The sequence below is a fragment of the Camellia sinensis genome, chromosome 6, assembly GCF_055761805.1.
Source record: "Camellia sinensis isolate YWXY chromosome 6, ASM5576180v1, whole genome shotgun sequence".
NCBI lineage: Eukaryota > Viridiplantae > Streptophyta > Magnoliopsida > Ericales > Theaceae > Camellia > Camellia sinensis.
This window is the reverse complement of record NC_138966.1, coordinates 50,960,170-50,973,409: the sequence shown is the minus strand read 5'-3', so window position 1 is coordinate 50,973,409 and position 13,240 is coordinate 50,960,170. Positions and strand designations below refer to the sequence as shown.

At 38.2% G+C, this 13,240-nt stretch overlaps 2 protein-coding genes across 2 annotated transcripts; one reads left to right on the top strand and one right to left on the bottom strand.

The window, feature by feature from the left end:
• The first annotated feature begins 7,679 nt into the window (after positions 1–7,679).
• On the top strand, positions 7,680–8,528 carry LOC145793294 (uncharacterized). Its single transcript, XM_082876087.1, has 2 exons — positions 7,680–7,994; positions 8,232–8,528. Exons 1-2 carry the CDS (start codon positions 7,680–7,682, stop codon positions 8,526–8,528), a joined length of 612 nt encoding a protein of 203 aa, XP_082732213.1.
• Positions 8,529–11,007: 2,479 nt separating this feature from the next.
• Positions 11,008–12,697, bottom strand: LOC114299034 (RING/U-box superfamily protein). Its single transcript, XM_028243702.2, has 2 exons — positions 12,558–12,697; positions 11,008–11,907 (listed from the first exon to the last, which is right to left on the bottom strand). Exon 2 carries the CDS (start codon positions 11,879–11,881, stop codon positions 11,186–11,188), a length of 696 nt encoding a protein of 231 aa, XP_028099503.1. The 5' UTR covers positions 11,882–11,907; positions 12,558–12,697; the 3' UTR covers positions 11,008–11,185.
• Positions 12,698–13,240: the final 543 nt, after the last annotated feature.

Genomic DNA, 13,240 nt, shown 5'->3' with positions numbered 1-13,240 from the left:
GTGTATTTCTACTGGGCTGTGGCTCACCCTATATGGGAATATCATTTTCAAGTACAAGTAGCATGCCACCTCCAAGGTCATAGCTTGGGAGGCTAGAGGCGAGCAGATTGTTGTGGTTTTAGTTCCTTTTTGATGTATTACATGTATATTCAAGCCGAGGGCTTAATGTGTAGATGAGTTAGCACTCTTTTGTTGTAACCAAGTGTTAACTTGGAAAGCTGTAAGCCCGTAGGGCATTTTTGCTTTTGTTGTTAACATGTAATACTTTTGTAATGAAACTAAGAATGTGGTTATTTCATTTGTCAATGAATGTCTTATTTGATGGGTTTAATGTTATTATTTTGAGGGCGTTACAGAGAGAGAGAGAGAGAGAGAGTGTGTGTGTGTGTGTGTGTGAGAGAGAGAGAGAGAGAGAGGGATGAAAAAGTAACTGAATGAGGCTTCCTCCCGCTCTAATATACGCACAAACCGCTTGAGCGACCAAAACACCGGTCAAGCGCACAATGACCCCTCCCAGAAGTTCAAACCTGCAAAAGACCGCTTGAGTGAAGAAAGACTGCTTGAACGAAGATCACCCTACTCCTAGAAGTTTTATAGACTTGCAAAAATACTGGAAAATGTTAAAGACCGCTCGAGTGAACAAGAAATAAAATGGATAGTAACTCTTTTAAAAAACTAACTCTCAACCTGTTTCAAACACAACCAACAACTTTAAACAACCAAATTCAACTAACAACAAGATGACAAGTGTATAAACAACAATTAAAGGTACGAAATCCCAAATCTAGGAGCATAAAAAGGGTCGAATCTAAATTAGATCCGTTATAATCTCCCCCTTAAGAAATTTCGTCCCCGAAATTTAAATTAAACTGTGGCCCTCCTCCTCTCTGTGGGCAAATTGAAGATTTGTGGCCCAACTGACCACACTTAAAACAAGTAAAACTACTTGGTTACCTTTCCCCGAACCAGAACTTGATACGAGAAAGGTGGATCTAAATTGCGCTGCCTGGGATTGTTGTGGGATGGAACCCCTTTGCCGCTTGTTATCCCTTACATCCCTCTGAACATCTTGGGGCCTCTACCTGGAGCCTCTCATCCGTTCCTCCTCAATTTGAATCACGATCTCTAAATGAGCTGTCGCCTCTACTAGGCGACCGTAATCCATAATCATAGACCTTGAAAAGGAGCCCAGTCTTCAACCTCTTCTTGAACTCGATACAACGACGTTCTTTCATCACCACAAGTTCCGATGCAAACCTCGATAAGTTTGTGAAAGCCACCTCAAACTCTGCCACTAGTATGTTCAACTATTTGAGCATCAAAAACGGCTCCCTCAACTTCTCCCTAGTAGGTGGGAAAAACTTGTCCTGGAAAGTATTGACAAAAGCCTCCCAAATCATCCCAATACACTCTCATGCATACTTCCACCATTGACTCGTATCTTCTTTAAATTAGAAAGATGCTAAGGTCACTCTCAACCCATTGTCCTCGATCCAAAGCATCTCGAACGTCTTCACCACATGTTAAAGCCATTCGTCGATTTTTAGTGGCTCTTTCAGATCGTCAACAAACTCGTCCAGATTCGACCGGAAGTACCCCCTCTCAAAAACAATGGCCTTGTTTCTGCAACGTAGGCCTGAACTTGGCTCTAATCACTGAGAATGTCCATGCATTCCCATAGTGCTCCTACCATTTCGCGGGCTAAAGCGTCCATAGCTTGCTGACCTGTTGGCTCGGCCACGTTGGCATGACCAACTCCCTTCTCCTGTGCTAGAATTTCATCTGATATCAGCTATGTCTTTCTAAGTTAATGTTTAGGTATCACAAAAGTGAGTTAAAGTCAATAAATATAAAGCCCAAAGCTTATACAAAATCATTACATGAAAGAAAACAAAAATAAGCTCTCGATTCTAAGTCCTCATAAGTTATGTCCTTGGTGGAGGCATATCATCAACACTTGAAAGTTGTTTTCTACATAGGGTGAGTTAAAGCCTAGTAGAGATACTTGAACACAATGTATGAAGCTTAATAAGGTTATAAGGTGAATGCATATACATGTCATTTGTCAAATATTATACTTTTCCATCTCAAAACAATGCAATGCAAACATTATATCAATTCATGAAAAAATATACTTTTATATCAAAAGACAAGGCAGTGGATACAAAACATTAGGAATCTCTAGGTACGTATCTGCTAATAGGCTATACAAGTACTAGCAAAACTATTTTATCGGTACTAACCGAAAGGATCAGCACCTAATTGCGCTAGTTTTTGAACTTTCAACAAGAATACACATGCTAACATAATAAACCACAATCACACCCCCTAACTAAATTCACCAATGTATATACCTATTTTTTCAAAACAATATATTTTCAATGTTTAAGTATGAAACAATTCTCAATGCAAGATGTATGAGTAATTAGTTTTCAATTAACCTAATTCTCATGCAATTTCTACAACAATCAAAACTATCCTTCACCGATAGCCCAAAATAGATATTTCTACTCAACAAATAATTTTTCAACAACATATATAATATCATAAATTTAAAAATTGAAGCGATTATATATATCCAACTTCACTCTCATCATCAACATTCACTTTCATTTTATCTTTTCAAACCTAACAACTTTTTATTTTCTTACATAAATCAAGCATCAATGATTTTTCAATAAAACATCATTTACTCTCAAAAATCACCTTTAAGGAAGAAATTTCTAACATTTATGACACAACTCAACAATATTCACACTCCCACAACCTTTCTCAAGAATCTATTTGAAAAACCTCTCTTTTATATTTCAAAATCAAATTCTAGATTTAAACCCAAAATTCTCAAATCATTAAACATTTTTAAAGAGCAAATAGCCAAGCTAAGAATCATACCAAGTATTGAAGAAATACCTACATCAAGAGTAAAAGAAGTAGAGAGCAAGAGTAAAAGTTTGACGGAGTTGAAAACAAAATCTTCTCTGATTAAAACGAAACTTTCAACGAGGTCTATCTTTTTCCCCAAAGTACAAGGGCAGCGAGATCAACAGATTATGATGTATTTGAGATATTTAGGCAAGAACTAGAGAGAGAGAGAGAGAGAGAGAGAGAGAGAGAGAGAGAGAGAGAGAGAGAGAGAGTGTGTGTGTGTGTGTGTGAAGAAATTAGGTTTAGAAGTGTTTTAGAGATAGAGAGGAAGGCAAAAGTGACTGAAAGAGGCTTTCCCTCGATCTCATATACGCACAGAACACTTAAGCTACCAAACCAACACTTAAGCGTGATATAAAAAAAAAAAAAAAAAAAAAAAAAAAAGAAGACACCGCTAGAGCGACCAAAACACTGCTCAAGTGCACAATTATCCCGTCCCAGAAGTTCAGATCTGCAAAAGACCGCTCAAGCGAAAATCACTCCTAGAAGTTTTACAGACCTGCAAAAATACTAGGGTGCTGTTTGGTAACACTTACGTTTTCAGTTTTCTGTTTATATTTACAAAAATTTAAAAAACTCAAATAAAAACTTGTTTGGTAAAATTTTTGATTTATAAATCAGTGGTCTCAGTTTATAAATTTGGCCAAAAAATGAAAACACAAAAAATGTGTTTCCATTTTGAGTTTTCAATTTTTTTTTTTTTTACCACCCAACACTAGCCACCACCCACCACCATATTCTACCACCACCCACCTGCCACCACCACTCACCACCCACCTGCCACCACCACCCGCCACCACCACCCCCCTTGCTACTACTACCACCACCACCACCACCACCCACCTGCCATCCACCACTTATCGCCCGCCACTACCATCCACCGCCCGCCGCCACCACTCGCCACCTACTTGCCATCACCACCCACCATTCACCTGCCATCCACCACCCACCACCCGCCACCACCATCCACCGCCTGCCGCCACCACCCGCCACCTACTTGCCATCACCACTCATCACCCACCTACCACCACCATCGACCACCTGCTACCACCAGCCACCCACCACTACCAGCCACCTGCCACCCACCCAGCCGCCATCACCACTACCCGCCGCCACCCACCACCACCACCATCACCCACCCGCCACCTACCTACCGCTACTACTCACCACCACCCACTCGCTACCACCTACCACCCGCCACTGTCACCCACCCACCCACCCACCCACTACCACCACCACCCGCCACCTACCTGCCATCACCCACTACCACCGGCCATCCGCCACCCACTTGCCACCACCACCCGCCATCCGCCGCTGCCACCACCACCACCACTATCCACTCGTTACCACCCGCCATCGTCACCCACCCAACCACCATCACCACCCACCACCCACCACCACCTGCCACCACCACCCACCACCCCACCACCCGCCACCGTCACCCACCCACCCACTACTACCACCTACCCGTCACCACCCACCACCACCCGCCACTGCCACCACCTACTCGCTGCCACCCACCACCTGCCACCGTCACCCACCCACCTGCCACCGTCACCCACCACCAGCTACCCACCACCCACCGTCACCACTTTCCACCACCGTCTTTCGCCGCCACTTGCCATCACTTGCCATTTTTCACTCTTTTTTATATTTTTTAAATTTTTTAAACATTTTGTCAATTACCAAACGCGTTTGTAGTTTATGTTTTTCTAAAAATAAATAAAAAAATAAACAAAAACCAGTTTATAAAAGTTTTGTAAATATAAACTGAAAACGTAAACATTACCAAACACACCCTAGGAGATCTCAAAGACTGCTCGAGCGACCAAAACACAGCTCGAGCGAACAAGAAATGAAATGGATAGCAACTCTTTCTTGACAAAATAACTCCTAACATGTTTCAAGTACAACCAACAACTCTAAGCAACCAAACTCAACTAACAACAATATAATAAGGGAATAAATAACAATTAAAGCTACATAATCCCAAATCGAAAAGCATGAAAAGGATCGAGTCTAAACTGGATCCGTTATAGACAGCTTACACAAACCTCAACTAATCCGAAAACTCACGCAAAATGCTCCCTCCACGTGGATTGGACAAATCTTGAACAGAACCCATAGACGTGACTCCAAAGAATTGATAGCATTTAATAAGAGTTGACCCTGAAACCTGAAGAAAGCACACCCTCAAGTTGCACCCACTAAGTCAACATGTTTCAATCCCTTATATAACCAACTCCATCCACCTCCATTAAAAATAAGTAAAATAAAATGTTAAAATCAATTCAGCCCTTTTGTTTTCTATTTCACAGTCTGTAATTTGTGCTTACTATTTTGGATTTAATTTAGTAATAATAATAATAATAAAAACTAATAGAATTAAGCATTTTGGATATAAACAAATTCATAGCATAATTAAGTTTCGAGTGAGAACTACACTTAGTCAAAAACACTATTTTTTGTTAAAAACTTCTCTCAAGTGTATTAAGTTGTTAATGAAGAGAAGTCTTTGGCAGCACAGCCACCAATGGAACACCTTGTTTTGTGCGGAATTGGCTCATCACATCCCAATTAACAAAAATACATACAAAAACACATTTAAATTAATATCAACAGCTCAACGATCTGGATGAATCACTGAAGAACAGGTATAGATTTGGTCTTACATTGCTGAAGAACTACTAGCAGAATCACAGAATGCATAGCTTCCAAAATTCATTAAATGAAATATCTTCTATGACCAAAAACGAAAACAAAACAAAACAAAACAAAACAAAACGAAAACATAATACCGATTATCATTCACTAATTATGCGGCGTGGTTTCTTCTGGAAAATATATATACAACAATCCTTCAAATGCATGTGGATTGTGAGAGATTAACAAACATGGGCACCAATTCAGAGAACAAATAAATAAATGGTGCCCCAAGGTAATAAATCTTATGGTTCAGAAAACGGGTACTGCAGTGAAAACTACATATTGCAGCAGTTCATGCAAGTATCCAACTAATATAAAACATAAGCATTGCAAGTAAAACTGCTCTCTCAAAGGCCTCAATCTGTCATTAGGCATAGTGACATTACATTTAGCATAGCAAAAAGTATCCAACATCAACCAGTTTTGTTCATACTACCAAGCTTTAAGGCTGCTTCCATAACAAATCTAAACAATAATTGGAATGATTCAAACCTACTATGTCCATTCCCACCCATTGACACCTGAGCTGGGGCTTGGGCGAGCAAATCCAATAAAAACTCATTGCATAACAAGAAAATTCATCACTTTGAATATATACAAATTAAATATGCTCGAAGGCAGCTTTATAAGCAAGAAAATATGATTTTAGATGATATGAAGGCACCGTCTAACCTGGACACTTCATTTGTTTGGTTTTTCTAGTGAAATCTATACTTTCTCTTTGGCAATCCATGCAGCAGAGCCAGACACATGCTTAAAGCTACTGTGTCACTAGAACTTACAAGCTCAGAACAGCACCAAAAACCAACTCCATTGAAGATCAGCTTGAGTCTCCAAAAGCCTATCACTTTAAGTCAAGGTAATCAAACACAAATAAAAAGCGTACATGTAAATGATTCAGAGAAGCAAGTTCAATCCAACCACTTCCTGCCTTTCTGAGGTGAAATCAAGTTCATGGATGACCTAACAACCAGAAATCCTACCTAGAAAAATAAAAAATCTCCACATTTGGTAGTCAAGACAAGGCAATGAAAATTGCCTCATGTGCCTAGAAAAGGGAAAAATTAGAAGCAGCACACAATGTAAGAACCAAACTCTTGTAAACTCCCAATTCCAAATTTAAATCTCCACCTATGTCTAGCTTTTTTGAAGTGGCAGCATGATATTGGAGTAAAACAATTATGTATTGCCTCCCCCATCCTCAAGAGAACAAAACATAAAGAAAAAGATACAGAATTTCCATATCAGCAAGTGCTGAAATCAGATATATAATTATGAAGAAAACAATCTCCAGAAATAGCAATTAAGGATCTGCAATGTTGAAGCTGTCTTTGAAACTGAAAAGCCTGTTTTGAAATAATTGAACCAGATATTCTATAGTGGTATCACTGCCAAAGTTCCGGAAGCAAAAGATACTCCTCATAAGTTGCAGTGAAGGTGTCACAACAATCCTCTCGATGAGGAGATGCATTTAGCTGAGAAAGAGGCTTTGGCAAATTACATTGATTTGTCTAATGCTAAAGAAAAATTTAAATGACAGAAATCAAGAGCGCAGCGGCTTGCTTCAGGTGACAGTAACACTAAGCTTTTTCATAAGAAAGTGGCTTCTCATATGATGAGAAACAAAATTCTCAACATTTCTGATGAGCAAGGCAATAGATTGGTGGAACGTAAAGCTATCAAGGAGAAAGTTGTTAGCAAGGTTGTTAAAATCGGGATCCTAAGTAGGATCGGTGAGAGGGTCTGGTAGATCGGATCGTAGGATCGGATCGAAAATCGTAAGATCCTACTTTCTATTAAAAAAAAAGATAAAAATTAAAATTACAATGATATATATTAAAAATAAGGTGAAAAATCATAAAATCTACGATCCTACTTGCGATCCTACCTACGATCCTATACGATCCCATACGATCCTACACGATCCCATGCAATCCTGCACGATCCTACTTGCGATCCTGTTATAACATCGATCCTACAACGATCTGGATCGTTTTGGCAAAGTAGGATCGTACGATCCTACAATCCGGATCGCGATTTTAACAACCATGGTTGTTAGATTCTACAAATACTTGCTTGGTACTCAAAATCCCCTAGTGACGCCGGAGAATAGTATGCTAAATATTTTGAATTTGGCAAAAGTACCAGGGCTTTTTAAGGTTGCCTTAATTGCTCCAGTTTCTAACAAAGAAGTTAAAAAGGCAATGTTTTCAATTATGGGAGATAAAGCACCTGGCCCTGATGGGTATAATACTTCTTTTTATCACACAAATTGGCATGTTGTGGGTGGTGACGATGTGTCCAAAGCTGTCCAAGCTTTCTTTACCAATAGTTTTATGCTTAAAGAATGGAATGCCACTACTGTAACTTTAACCCCCAAGACATATTGCCCAAACACATTGAAGGATTTCGGGCCCCCTATATCTTGTTGCAATGTTCACTACAAATGTATTTAGAAAAATCTGGTAAGCAGACTTGGTTCTGGGCAGTCTTATTAGTTCACCAACCCAATCTGCCTTTGTTAAAGGCAGGTCTATTGCTGATAGCATTCTATTGATGCAAGAGTAAGAAACTAATCATGGAAATGACTTCCCTGCCAGGTGTGCCATAAAGATAGGTATCATGAAGCATATGATTCTGTCAGTAGGGAGTTTTTGTTGAAAATTATGGCCGCCATGGATTTCCCAGTTAAATTCATCAATTGGATTTTTCAATGTGTAACTACTGCTAGCTACTATTTTGTTGTGAATGGGGAGTTGGCGGGGTTACTTCAAGGGACAGAAAGGGTGAAGGCAATGGGATCTATTTCCCCTTGTCTTTTTCTTATAGTAACGGAAGGTCTTTTTGGTCTCTTAAACTATATAATGTCAGCTATGGCAGTTCTCATACCACCCTAAATGTCAAGCTTTGAACGTCACAAAAATATATCCTTTGCAGATAATCTCTCTGTGGTTTGTGATGCAGATAACAAGTCTTTTAGCCTTATCAAGGCCACTCTGGATCAATATCACCTCTTGTCAGGACTCCAACCAAATCTTCATGAAAGTGCAATTTTTATTTTTATTTTTATTTATTTATTTATATTTTTTTTCAGAAGTCTCTCCAATTTTGAATAATTAACCATTATTAATCTGACCAATTCCTGAAGGGAAGCTTCCAGTGAGATATTTAGGGGTCCCTCTTATATCTACAAGGCTGAAATATGAAGATTGTATCCAGTTGAAGGACAAAATATATGCTAGAATTCAATCCTGGGTGAATAAGTTGCTATCTTATAGGGGGAGGGTTCAGTTAATGCAATCAGTGTTGTATAGTGTACAAATCTATTGGAACTCTCTTTTTATCCTTTCCCAGAGAATCTTTAAAAAATAGAAAGCATGCTTAGAGCTTTTCTATGGACTGGGTCAGATTTGAAGCAAACAGGTGCTAAACTTCAGTGGGCTAAACATAAGTGCACCCAACTAAGAAGGGGGAGTGGGTTTCAGCAAGCATAATTTTGGAATAGAGCTAATATGTTGAAACACCTATGGTCCACCTGTAAGAAAGTTAACTCTCTTCGGATCAAGTGAATGCATACATACATAATAAATGGCCAATGCTTCTGGTCTATATTAGACCCTCCTACTGATACATCTGTACTACAAGACAATTTTCCAAGCTCAGAAAGATTGGACAGCAATTTATTAAGCACAAAATAGGTAATGGAAGATCTACTTTTTCATGGCTTGACAATTGGCATCCTATAAACCCTCTCTATCAACAGTTTTGGGATAGCATTGTACAAAACCTTGGCAGAGCTCTGGATGCTAAGGTTACTGAAATAGTTAATGTTGACGGATGGGAATGACCTAGAATGAGGAATAGAGGTATTCAACAAGTCATTACACCATAACTCTTCCAAACTTTCTGCCAAATCTAACAAGAAATGATGAGATTGTATGGCTGCCTTCAATCAGTGGTACCTATTCCTCTGAATCTGCTTGGGAGGCCCTCAGATCAGTGAAGAAGTAAGTCACTTAGTATCATGTAGTCTGGTTTAAAGGGTATGTTCCTAAATGGGCATTTATCCATTGGCTTATCTGCTGGCAGCGGTTAATAACTAAAGATAAAAATGGGGCATGCATGTTGATCCTAAATGCAGTTTATGTAGTGTTGTGGATGAGAGTCATGAACATCATTTCTTCCCATGTCCTTTTTCCAAAGACCTTTGGAGTAAAATGCTTCAAGTGAATCATATTAATAGAGATCATATAGGCTGGTCAGGCGAGCTTCAATGGGTTATCTCTCAAGCAAATAGTAGGAATTTGAGTAATGTCATAACCAAACTTTCTCTAGTTTGTACTTTGTATCATATATTGTTAGAAAGGAACAACAAAGTCTTCAACTAAACACCAGGATCTGATTCTGCATGAAATAATGAGGGATATACGAGCCAGAACCTATTCTCTAAAGGGGATTAAAAGTAATATGCAGAATTGGCAAGTCTGTATGGATTGGGGGATCCCTTCCTCTATCCTGCAAAGCCAAAATAGTCTTAGTTTTTGTTTTTTCCTTAGTGTTGTGCAATGGATCACCCTTTTTTTAATTACTAGTCAAAACGCATGTAACGGGTACAAAACTCTTAAAATTTCAGGTATACTTATATGGGAAGCAACATACAACTGCCGCCATCGTGCATCCTACTCTGCCATAATAATGTACTTGTGTGTGTCAATGGATTTGTGTTTGCCAGTGTTGTCAGACGTATCGTCTATCGTTATATCTCTTTTATGTATTATGTATCGTATCATATTGTGTATCGTAAGTTACACTAACATATATAAATATAGATAAAAAAATAAGTATTTTCATATCATCATATAAATATATTGCAAAAATAAACTACTAAATCATATAACCAATGACCAAATTGGTCAAAAAGGTATATATAAATTTAATCAAATTAGATTCATGACAGTACTTTAATTTCTTCTAGCAAAAAGAGTATTAGAGTCATTTTTTCTTGTGAGTTTATTTGAAGTTGGGTCTCCTTTGTATGGGAATTTTTTGATAATACAGTTTATTCAATGAGTGTCATCTATGGTGATTGATGGTGAGAAAGTAGCCAATGAGGCCAAAGGTGAACAAGAATGTAAAACTTATTTAATCGTGCGATACAAGTTGAATCGCGATAACATACAAAATCCTGCGATATAGAAACATATCTCATGATTCAAGTCACCAATGATACAAGTCTGTGATTTGTATCTTTTTTCCTACAATATGATTATCGTATGATTTTGGCAACACTGGTGCCTGTGTGTGACTCTGTGTGTGTGTGTGTGTGTGTAAGAGAGAGAGAGAGAGAGAGAGAGAGAGAGAGATCTTGCAGTAAAATTATAAAAACAGAAGTCATATTCAATGATGACGGGACATTATAGACCCCTACATAAGTTCTGAAAAAATATTATATGAACAATTTCCTCAGAAAGACACATTAAATACATTTAACAGATCATAAATGCGGAAGATCGACAACCCTAGACATCCAATGGCCTCTGGTACCAAATTTAACCTAATTCAACACTAGGGCAAGGATAACAAACAAAATGATCATAAAAAACAGCAGCTTCAGATAGTAATCTGCCTGCTGTCCTGGATTTGTGTGGTGGGGGAATCGATGTGCATGTCCCCCATGAAATGTATGAGAAAACCCATATGGAAACCCAGCAGCAGCCCCATACATGGTAGCATCAGGGAATCCATGCACCTGAAGGTTAAACAATGATGGGATGAGACCACCAAATGCCGCAGACAATGTGAAGTTCCCAAACCTTGCACTTGCCATTGGTGCGAATCCCCCCAATCCACCCATGAATCCAAACCCATGTTGTGCAAAGTGGTTTGGATTGGGTGGAGGGGCTGTTTCAGGTCTCTGTCCAGCCGGGCGATTTGGAATGTTAATGCCGGGAATCGACTTAGACCTCGGATCTGTTGAGTTCTTTCCACGGCCATATAGAGGGACCAACTTCTCCTCCTCAATTAGGGCCTTACAAACAGGACATTCCCGTGAATGGGAGTGAATATGGAGCCATTTATACAGGCAAGGCCAGCAAAAGAGGTGACCACAAAGAGTTACAATTGGATCTTGGGCTAAGTCAAAGCATATATTGCATTCGAAATTACCAGCGTCATTGTTGTTACCGTTGCTGCTTGAGCAAGAAGGACTTTGGGGTGGCGTGCTCGTTGATTCCCCAAATCCACTTGCCATCTCTCAACCACAAAACCTCAGATTCCCTATAAACCATATAAACCCCAAATTAACAAAAACCTTAAAAATATATATATATATATATATATATTCATGAAATCAAGACTGACAAATTTCTCAAAAACTACAAATACAAAGTCTAACAAACCTTCTTCAGAAATCATAAGCTTATAAGATAATTTCAATTACATGTGATGGTGGACATATTAGTCTTCTGAAATCAAAATTTACCAACTTTTTCACAAGTAATAAAACAAGAAAAATTCAACAAGCCCTCTACACTAATCAATATAAAAATCTTCAAATGAACTGATCCAATATCAAATTATTGGCATTAAAAAAAAAATAACACTTGAATCTAAACCGAATCGAAACCCTAGATTGATATGAATCCATCTAGCACTGCTAGACGAACATAAATAAAAACAAAAATAATGAACATGAGAAAAAAAAATATTCGATCACAATTACAAGAAGGGGAAAAAAATATTCGATCCGACAATTCAACCAAAAAATAGCAAGATCTTGTTCAATCACAAACGAACATGAGAAACGGCACGTTTTTGACAATTTACCCAACAAAATAAAAGATAAAAAAAAATTAGGGTTTCTATACTCAATTGAGAGAGAGAGAGAGAGAGAGAGAGAGAGAGAGAGAGATTACAAATTGCTTTACCTTATCGAGCGAACGAGAAAGCGATCGATAGATTGATTGCACAGCGAACGACCGACCACCAAGGGATCGATCGACCGAAGATTTTCGAAGCAGCAGAAAAAGGAAAACAGATTTGACGGGAATCCGAAGATAGGTTACGAAGGAAGGTTCCAGAGGGCAAGTCGTGCGTTTTGCGGTTCAAGAGTTGAATCAGAGAGTCCACCTGGCATCACTTCATTGGTCGTTGACACCTCATGGTTAGGCCGTGCAAAATTCGTCTAATCTACTAATATTAAATCGTAATCCGTTTATTATGAATTAAATTTTGAAATTTATAAGCTCCTTTCCGTTCTATTATAATTAATACATATATATTTATTAATTTTAAATTAAAAATGAAAGTAAAAATAAGTATAAGAGATTTTTAAATATAAAATTTGTTATAAATTAATAATTATATATATAAAACATATTAAGTAAAATTTGTTTGTATTATTTATATATATACATATAAATATTATTCAAATTAATGTTATATATAATATAAATATTTGATAATTTATTAAAATATTCTTTAATCCATTCAAAGCTGCTCAAATCGTGATTTATCAATTCACACATTCATTTTATAGTTTTATTCTCAAATCACACCAACTGAATTGTCCACACCCCTACTCTTGGCATTCTCATCGTTGGAGGGTTCG

Excerpts from the sequence above, each read along its gene's own strand:
- LOC145793294 (XM_082876087.1), top strand. The coding sequence starts at position 7,680 with ATGGTTGTTAGATTCTACAAATACTTGCTTGGTACTCAAAATCCCCTA. Across the intron at positions 7,995-8,231 it reads AAGAATGGAATGCCACTACT|GTGTGCCATAAAGATAGGTA; the intron begins GTAACTTTAACC and ends CTTCCCTGCCAG.
- LOC114299034 (XM_028243702.2), bottom strand. The coding sequence starts at position 11,881 with ATGGCAAGTGGATTTGGGGAATCAACGAGCACGCCACCCCAAAGTCCT.